This window comes from Arachis duranensis, chromosome 6, assembly GCF_000817695.3.
Source record: "Arachis duranensis cultivar V14167 chromosome 6, aradu.V14167.gnm2.J7QH, whole genome shotgun sequence".
NCBI lineage: Eukaryota > Viridiplantae > Streptophyta > Magnoliopsida > Fabales > Fabaceae > Arachis > Arachis duranensis.
Genome location: NC_029777.3, coordinates 9,224,526 through 9,235,289, shown reverse-complemented (window position 1 = coordinate 9,235,289; position 10,764 = coordinate 9,224,526). Strand labels below are relative to the sequence as shown.

The 10,764-nt window shown below is 27.9% G+C and overlaps 2 protein-coding genes across 2 annotated transcripts; both read right to left on the bottom strand.

The window, feature by feature from the left end:
• Nucleotides 1–4,695: 4,695 nt before the first annotated feature.
• LOC107492609 (F-box/kelch-repeat protein At3g06240-like) lies at nucleotides 4,696–5,577 on the bottom strand. The gene has a single exon (XM_016113644.3). It carries the CDS (start codon nucleotides 5,575–5,577, stop codon nucleotides 4,696–4,698), a length of 882 nt encoding a protein of 293 aa, XP_015969130.2.
• A 1,270-nt stretch (nucleotides 5,578–6,847) lies between these two features.
• LOC107492585 (uncharacterized) lies at nucleotides 6,848–8,357 on the bottom strand. The gene is made up of 3 exons (XM_016113624.1): nucleotides 8,243–8,357; nucleotides 8,147–8,157; nucleotides 6,848–8,020 (listed from the first exon to the last, which is right to left on the bottom strand). The coding sequence occupies exons 1-3, from the start codon at nucleotides 8,355–8,357 to the stop codon at nucleotides 6,848–6,850; spliced, it is 1,299 nt and encodes a 432-aa protein (XP_015969110.1).
• Nucleotides 8,358–10,764: the final 2,407 nt, after the last annotated feature.

The following is a 10,764-nucleotide window of genomic DNA, read 5'->3' as shown; positions in this document are numbered from 1 at the left end:
CTAAGGTTTTTTTAACAGTGCAATACCCCCTTTGTTTGCTGATTAGCTTCCTTTTTTCATGGGCTGTGCACTTATTTTTATTTTGGACCTGCACCATTAAAATTTTTATCAAACATTATGGGCTTTCAACCCAATTAAATATATATTTGACATCACCAATTATAATTTGAAAAATAATTTAAGCTAATTTATAAATTTATTCTTTTCTGGTTTGAATTATATTGGTTCAGCATCTTTCACGAAATGAAATTTAAAAGTTTGAATATTAAAAAATAAAAAAGGTAATTTAAGTTTAAAAATGATTTATAAAAAAAAAAGCAATTCAATACTTATATGAAAGTCTGTTTTTTTAAAAAAAATAATTCACATACACTAAAAATTAACTAATATATATATATATTACATATTAATTTACATATTTTTTACTAATAATTACTACTAGAATAATCAAATTTATCATAATAAAATAATTAAATTTATAACAGATGAATAATTAAATTTGTTTATAATAACGTAATAAAAAATTTTGAGATGAAAAATACGTTTTTAAAGGCGATAGTTAATGGTTTGCATATAATATGGCTGTATAATTATACGTTAACCACAGTTGTTATTAAATAAAATATAAAATATAATCATGTATGATTAATTAATAATTGAGATAATGTCTAAAATGGTCTTTGAAATTTTTTACTCAAATTAAATAAGTTCTTGATTTTTTAAAATGACTAAATATACTTCTCTCTTCACTCTCATACATGTGAATCTTTGTTAATACAAAAATCATTAGACGTTTTAACTGCATTCTGATGTGGACAATAAGTTTAATTTAAATTAGAATTCAAAATTTGGTTAAAACACTCAAATTGATCTGTTCACACTTATAAAATTCTAATCCCTAAAATCTTTATCTTAGTCATATCTTTTTCTATCTCCACTCTTTCGTAGCTGTTGTTCATAGTATCCTTTTGTCAAGTTCTAAAAACTTATTTATTCTTTTAGGGAGGTATGATGGATGGTAATGATAGAAATAAAAAAAATTCAAACAAAGACTATAGTGAGAGAATTTAGTTATAAGGACATTCAAATCAGAGATAAGAAAATTATATTATGTAATTGTGGGTTGTATACAGTAATTAAATATTGAACAAGATGAGAGAATTTAAGAAAAAAATTCTCCAGATGTTTTAACTATGAAGTAAAATTTTTTATTTAATGAAATTGTTAAGTTAATACAGATTTAAAAGAATAATTTAGTGATTGTTGATTCAAGTTTTTTTTTATATTGTTATAGTCTGGAGTTTACTGTAATTTTTTTCGCTGGGCTGAGTTGATGGAGATGAAGAACAACAAAATATAGATCAGATTACATAAAAAAAAATTTAATAAACTCAATTAAAGAATGAGAAATTTAGAATGCGATATTGGTATATCGAAAATGCTGATAATGGTACTGTTGTGTTGTAATAATTATTGGTTTTAGTTTTAGTATTTGGATGTTTTGATTTTTAGTTACGAAATAGCAATCAAAATGTGCTTAGTGGAGAACAAGTTGACAACTATATGCCTTACGACTAATTCTATAACTGGTATACAGGAGTATATGGTGCTTATTTGAGATTGTCTCCTAAAGTTTGGCAGCTGCACCCATACTCGTAGACACTATATCATTATGATCAAGGTATCAACTATCAAGGTATTATGCACCATTACACAATCATATTTGGTCATAGTATAAGGTTTTTGTATACTGTTTATATCATTGTAGATAGGAATGGAAGAGAGTCAGGCTATTCGATAGAAGCTCGTGGTTTGACTCGATTTATTTTATTAAACAAGTTAGATTTGAACTTTTTGTAAAGTCTATTAGTTAAAATGGCAAAATCATAGACTTTAGAAAAAGTTTACAAAATTCGTTGGGTTGGCTCGTCAAAATTGAATTGTAAATATGATTACGATATATGACTAAAAACTATTATATAAATGAATTTTTTTACAAATCATGATTTATAAATTTTAGAATCCATTTAATGTCAATTTAGATTTCTTTTAAATTTATTGTTTTTTGAGTTCTAATTTACAAAACAAACTTTTCAAATTGACTCGTAAGCTTGTCGGACTTTAAACAGGTCGGGCTTGAGTCTGAAAAAAAGCCTGTGAGAAGTAACATATCAAAACTTGGGCCGTCTATTTATAATATAAGTCAAGCTCGTCAAAGCCAAAGTTCAACTCGGCTCGATCCATTTTTATCCCTAATTGTAAAATTCATTGTTGAAGTGAAATTGAATCTGTTGTTTTTTTACTTTTTCATCAAAGTCAGAACTAGAAAGAACAAATAAATAAAATAAGACCAGTAATCCATAGGAACTTGACCTAATATTACTATTCAGAATTTAGAAAACATGGAAATACATAATTTTACATCCCATGTAAAATGTGGCTGCATTACATTTATAAAAAGAGAAGGGATAACAAATTTAGAGGTTCCCTCAACCTCAACTGTTATTAACAGGTAACAGAATGTTATAAATAATTATAAACATGAAACAAGGAGCTTTCTGCAATGGGGGCAAATCACTTCTTAAGTGATGATGATAATACACCTTGTTCAAGTTTATATTAGCATTGTGAGGAGGGTCTGTTTCTCTTCCTTCTTGTGCCATCCCCATGGCCTCTCATTTTACTAGCTGCTACAAGTTAATAGTTAGAAGGAAGCATTTCATTCATCTTGCCAAATCCTTTTCATAAAAGTCCCATATTTTGGACCTGTTCAAAGGCAGATGTTTAAACAACTTTCATAAAACACCAACAAAACATGAAGATTTTAGATTTGGACATCTTGTTATTTACCAGTATGCTAGGAACTGACAGGGCTCATACTTTTCATAAACTTTTTCAACATCGGTTTGAATTGTTTTCAAGGTATAATTTCTTGAATGAACCTACTGTAATAATTAACAAATCCCATACATATCAAGATTCAAGATCATTTAGCATACATGAAACAGGAAAAAACAAGAAAACAACACCTAGATAAGCTTGCATCTTTGGAAAGTTCTTCAAATTGTCCTAATTGAGTTTTTCCTTCAACGATAGCTTGAGCTAGTTTTATTATGCAACGTGCTCTATACTCAAGTTTGCTTCGCTTTGCCAAAAACAGCTCATCAAGGTGTGCTAACTCACTAGAAGGAAAATTTCCAATATGATTAAAAATTGAATCATTCAAACTTAGCTCTTTTGTTGAGGAAACTTAACTTCATTTATAATCATTGCATAATGATTATGAACACACTCACACTTTAATTATTTCTTAATTAAAAACCAAAACAACCAAACACTAAAACCAAATCTAATAATTATTAGGAGACACAACAGCACCATCATCAACATTTTCAATATACTAATACCGCTCTCTAAATTTTTCATTCTTTAATTGAGCTCATTGAAAACTTCTTGTAAAACCTAAATCACATGTACCTTATTGTTCTTTATATCCATCAGCTCAACGAAAAAAATTATAATGAATTTCATATTATAATAATGCAAAAAGAAATATCGAATCAACAATTACTAAATCATTCCTTTAAACTCGTATTTACTTAACAATTCCATCAAATAAAATTTTTTACCTCATAGTTGGAACACTCATAAAAAGGTTTTCTTGGATTCTCTAGCCTCTCGGTACTTCATTACCGTATACAACCCACAATTGCATAATACAATAATTTTACTTCTAGTTGGAATGTCCCTGTTAGTGTAATTTCTCCCATTATAGTTATTCTTGCGTGAGCTTTTTTGATTTTTATCACCACCATTCATCATGACTTATCCAAAAGAACGAGTTTTCAAAATTTGACAAGAGAATGCTATGAACAACAATGAAAAGAAGTGGAGACAAAAAATAGTATATGATAAAGATGAAGATTTGGGAGTTAGAATTTTATAAGTGTGGATGGATCAATTTGAATGTGTTAACCAAATTTTTAATACCAATTTAAATTAAACTCATTATGTATCTACATCATCGTGCAATATCTGGTGACTTCTAAACTAACAACATTCACGTTTCTGAGAGTAAAAATACATTTGGTCATTTAAAAAACATGAAGGACTTATCCGATGCATTAATAATTCCATCAATATGATCAGAGCTTGCATTCGTTCTTATAAAAAGATAACATGCAGATACACCTTTTTAACAATACATGTCATTTACGTGATTGATTAGTAGTATATAGTGGTTTGATTAAGCAAAAGCTAACTTGGCAGAAAAAAAAAGGCATTAGTTTTGTGTATCATTCATATTCCACTAAAACAATTTAACACTGCACGAACTTGAATATTTCTTTTTACAATTATTACCTAATAATCAGCCATATTGCAGCTAATTATATTTTAAATTATAACAAATTTTAAAAAAATTTACTAACAGTTTTGCAAATACTATTGAGTAGATAGAGATAATAATTATGCAACCAAATAAGATGTGAAAGTTATAATGTGAATCTAAAATAATTAAGCAGAAATTTGCTATTAATAAAAATATATCGAAATGAATTTTCTTTTTTCTAAAACTAACAAACAAACATTAGATCCTTAATTTGGATTATCTGATCAGTAAATATTCTGCACCTCCACATTATCTCCGATGATAATATCTTTCAGTGGAATAAGAGTAGGAACATGGTGAATTATTTAAAACTTGCCATGAGCCTTGAAATCACACCAAGGAGTCACAAAAATCCTAAACTCTTGATTTTCACGATCAAGGGAGCCAATGCAGCTAGGTAATTGAGATGTGGTTATGGAAGAATTAGTATATTGAAAAATGGGAGCCCAAGATTCTCCATCTCCATATATTTTCATCATCCACATTGTGACAAGTAGCTCATTAAAATATATCAAGCAAATAGAACCCCTGAATTCAAATATCCGGACTTTTGTACCTTGATCCCTCGGCGGCATAGAAAAGGATTGAAACCTTTCCATGTCAAAATTGAAAGCCCATATTGAGACATTTCCATCAACATCTGTACCAATCCAATGAAGTGCCCCATTGAAATAAGCAGAATGAGTTAACAAATGTATCAAATTTTTGGGATAATCTACCTCAACATTTATCCATGTCGAAGTTCCAACTGTGTGCATTTCAACAACCATACGATGATCATGTTTAGAGATATATATTCTCATTACCTTGTATTGGTTTGTTTTTGGGTGAAAACCAAAACCCCAAGATATTTGCTCGTAGGGCTTCAGGATTGGAGGTTGTTTTGGAAGTCTTATGAACTCACCTGTTATTGGGTTGCAAACAAGTGAAATGTCTCTGTCCATTGAACAACTCAAGTAAAAAAGACCATTACGAGAAAGCACATCAACATAAACTCTTCTACCCTGGATTGATTTGGGACCAGGGAGAGGAATCTCAAATTTAGGATCAAGTTTTATGTTGCTACTACTCTTGGGATCCAGGACTTCAAACACACTGCAGCATAATGGATTGTTTCTCCTTTCATGCCATTCGATTCGCTCATATTCAACAAGGTGAAAGATTCTAGAATGCAAGTGTCGGATCATGGTACACGTAGGTGTATAAGTAAAGAGTAATTTGACAAAATTTGGATCAGAAATCAATGTGTTCCGATGCTTGCAAACACATCTACAAACCAGAACAGACTTCATAGGAAGCCTAACAAAAATGTCGGTAATTACATCCACTGGAAGACTGGCAAAACAAGACTTTCGTATTTGGAGTTTCCTGGCAATTAATTAAGTACAAAATAATTTAGAAAAAGAGAAGGAAGAAACTCACGGTCTTGTTTTGTGTTATTCTATGAAAAAACAAAATATAGCTCGTCAGAATAAAATGAACATCACCCATACTATCCAGAATAACGATCCGAATACTAGGGATAATAAACATCTCATCGAACCTTTGACCTTCCGGATCTAGAACTCTAATACCATGTCATGAACCCACTCATCCCAAAAGCGTAACACTGATGATCATATCTCTAATACTTCCTAAACTTCCATTGTACATATTGTACGCTTAGACCATTGGCTCCCTATACTTTTCCGTAAAAATTCTGTAGATGTAGATTTATATTTATTCATTAACATGACAAATTTGTGCATAAACTACTCAATTAAAAGTATATAAAAATGTAAAATCGAATTATAATATAAAACAAGTTTAATCACCCGTGCCATGCACTTGATAAGATTGGAATTATAATTTTAAGTTGTTATATTAAATTTCATTTTAATTATAATAATTTAATTAATAAAAAAATAACTTGTATGCATTGTTTTTTTTTAATATAGTATTAATTGTATTAACTATAAAATAGTTATTTAATCTACTTTTTTCAATAAATCAGGCATATATACTCAATATGACCATAAATAATCTAGTAATACTTAAATCTACCAACAAAGTTTTATATGTTGGTTTACTGTGAAGTAAGAAAATATCAAAATCAGCTCAAAATGAAGAACAAATTAATAGAGAATCCTAATGCAAAAAGTTTTGTAATAAACAATAAATAATTTAAACCTACTGAATAACAATTCAATACTATCTTTTGATACCTGCAAAATATATACATGAAACAACACCGTATCAATGTTTGTATATAAAATTATATGATTAACGTAATTATAAAATTGTTTGTCAAGAGAATAAAATTATACGAATTTTAATGATAATTTTAATATTTTCAAACTATTAATGTACAATAAGAATTCATCTATTAGTTCCTAGAATTTCTAAATTTTTTAAGTGATAGTAATAAATTTTAATAAATAAATAGATTTAGTAAGACATTTTGTTATTACCTTTTTATTATAGGCTCTCAAAAACTTCTCTATATACCACATTCATCGTGCAGTTATCTTCCAATTGTCCATGATCTTGCAACAGCACTCGCAGACCATCTTTACTCGTTATGCTTGATAACGCAACATACAATTGACCATGGGTGAAAACTGGCATTGGAAGGTTAATTCCAACTTTCGATAGAGTTTGTCCCTGGGACTTATTTATTGTCATTGCAAATGATATGATAATTGGGAATTGTCTTCTTTGAAACCTGACCGGCAATGTTTCATTATTTGGAATTAGATTCAGTCTTGGAATAAGAACAATACTTCCAGCTTTGTTACCAGTTAAAGTCTTGCATTCTATCACATGATTTCCCATTCTTCTAACTTGCATCCTCGTTCCATTACACAAACCATTAGTTTGGTCTATATTCCGTAGCAACATAACAGAAGCGCCAACCTTCAGAACCAACTTGTGTGGTGGTAGACCTGAATAATTTATTCCATTTAGAATCTCCGGCGAAAAAGCATCTAACTCAAATTCCATATTTTCCTCTTCAGCACACATAGAGTCTAAACTTAAGTAGACTCTTTCTTGTCTAGGTAACCCTGCAGTCATTTTGTTGTTGACATCAGTGACACAATCCAAAGTTGGTGCAAGAATTGCTCTATCCTTGAAATAATTTTCAACGGATAAATTGGATAACATATCTGGATACACGAAATCAATGAGGTCATCCAAAGCAGAGTCAGAGTTCTTAATCAAAATGTCAGATGGTATATGAACGATCGATTCACCATCTGTTGTATCACCAGCCAAACCATCACCAATTTTGAGTAGCCATTCTGCAAAATTTCTGAGTTCTTGTATGTTGTTGTTTTCACCTAGTGACAATCTCATGTTTTTTGTAAGCTTCAAAACCTTACAGTTATGACACAAATATGAAGAATTAATAGAAGACTGAATTTTATCTTGCCTTGAACCTCTGGGAATCATAGGTAAAATTTGTCTAAAATCTCCTCCGAGAACAACAACTTTACCTCCAAATGGCAAATGAGTATTATACGAAACTGAGCACCTTAAGATGTCTCTGAGGCATTTATCTAAAGTTTCGTAACAATACTTACTTATCATTGGAGTTTCATCCCATGTGATTAATTTGGCCTTGGATATTAACCTTGTAAGAGGACTTCCCTGTTTAATGCTACACAAAGAATCCTCATTTATGGCAAAAAGGAATTTTAAACATTGAATGTGCAGTTCTTCTATTAGGCAACAAAAGTGTAGCAATCCCACTCGAAGCAACATTTAAAACTATACCTCCTTTAGACCTAATTGAGCATGATATAGTTGACCATAAAAATATTTTTCCACAACCACCTTGACCGTATAAGAAGAAAAGTCCACCCATATTACCGCTAACAGCACCAATTATTTGATCGTATGCAAATTTCTGCTCATCAGTTAGCTTTTCTAAATACCCACCTAGTTCACTCGCCAGAGCATTAACATCAAAGTTCAATTCTTCCATTATAATTCGGTCTTCTAAGTTGGAACCAAATTTTTTGGAGGATATGGCATTCCACAATATTCTTTCAATGACTTGCCATTTGACGGGAGCAAATCTTCAATTTTTCAAGTGCAATATCTTTTATTTGGACTTCTGACATCATCAAATATGTATTTTTTTCAATTTAAAATAACATAATTATTTGAAAAATTATTAAATAAGTCTCTGGCAAAAAAAGTTTGAGATACATTGTTGAATGATAAATAACACTTCTTGATTTTGGTTTAAAAAATACTTAATTAGTAACATGTCCTTTTAAAAATTATTGTTGTGATTAACATGGATATCAAAATTATTATAATATAAAAAAAAGCACAGACAACTGATGCAAATGTAAGTACTGAAAGTAAGTAGATTTAGTTACGGTTTTTTAGATGAAGTAGATACAGTTTACGGCAATGAATCAAAATATGTATTAAGAGGAGAAAGTAAAGCAAGTATGAAACTAATATATATATATATATATATATATATTTAATTGAATAATAATTGTCAAATTATTAAGGTGCAAAATTATTGATTTACTCAATAGATTTCCATACATTATTTATATTTCAAGTAATAATTTGAAATTATATTATTTACCCAGTTAATAATACTATTATTAATAATTTTTTCATTGATTTTTAAATCAATTATTAAATAATTATTTTTGTTAAGATAATTGTTTATAAATTATTTCAAATTATATTTTGTTAAGATATAATTATTTAGATTATTACTCATGACACGGGTCTAATTTCATTTATACCAATTAATCAATTATAATTATATGATACGGGTGTAATTTCAATTTTATCTACGGATTATTTTCTGTAATAATATATAACATATTATTTACCGTGATAATTTAATTTGATTGATTTCTAATTATTTACATACATAAATGATTAAAATATATAACATAAATATCGTAATTATTATAATTCTATGATATAATTATAATTAACATATTTTATCATAATTAAATATTGATTTGATATAATTATAATGAAAATACTTTTCCAAAATAATATAATCTACTGTTATTCATCCACTAATTATTTGGCAATAAACCTTAATAAGATTTTTTACATCTCACTATGAGAAATAACTACTTAGATATACCAAATAATATGTAACATATTACTACTTGTATAAGTTAAGGCACAAAGACAGAATTTAATTAAGGTGATTAAAACTTTCACTAAACAGAATATGACCTCAATCGAATAAAAAAGGTACTCGATTTTGTATTAATTAGCTACTCGAAGAAATAATATACTCATTCATTATTCATGTTTTATTATATTTTTTAAATAATATATAGAAAACATATACCTTGTGTATAAAAATGTGACTATTAGTAATTTTATTAATAAACTTTTTTTAAACTATTACTAATTTCAATTTTAATAGAAAATCTGAGGAAATAATTTCGCTTGCCATAAATAATATACTAAAACTGTTAGTATATTATCTTCTATATGGTTAATTGAATTTATTAATGATTTTCCTGTGTAAATCGTTATTATCCAGTTTTTAATAACTACTTAATATACACAATTTGAAATTGGAAATTATTATTACTAATTCAATTAACTGGTTAATTGAATAATAATTGTCAAATTATTAAGGTACAAAATCATTGATTTACTCAATAGATTTTCATATATTATTTATATTTCAAGTAATAATTTAAAATTATATTATTTACCCAGTTAATAATACTATTATTAAAAATTATTTTTTACATTGATTTTTAAATCAATTATTAAATAATTATTTTTGTTAAGATAATTGTTTATAAATTATTTCAAATTATATTTTGTTAAGATATAATTATTTAGATTATTACTCATGGCACGGGTATAATTTCATTTTATACCAATTAATCAATTATAATTATATGACACAGGTGTAATTTCAATTTTATCCACCGATTATTGGCAAATAAATTTTATTCCAATTACAATTAAAATCTGTTTTTATTGGCAAATAAATTATCTTTACGTCAACGATTTAATATACGTGTAGGTTCATTTTTTGTCAAATATAATGAAAATACAAATAAAGAAATAAAGGATAAAAATAAAGTTAATAATATCTTACACTACTTTATTTTATTAAATTATTTAAAAATAGCACATCCACAAAAAATAATCGTAATATATAAATTGAGGCAATAATTTAAAATTCTATAATTATAATTTAATCAAATACTAATAGTAAAACCAAATTACCTAAACAATATTGAACCTATTTTAGTCCTTAGTCACGTATAGTATAGAATCATTCTTGTAACGACAACCAACTGAAATAACATCGTAAGTTTCAATATTTAGAATTCGTGCAAAATCAGACCATCCTCTTGTTAGATAAGCTTCAT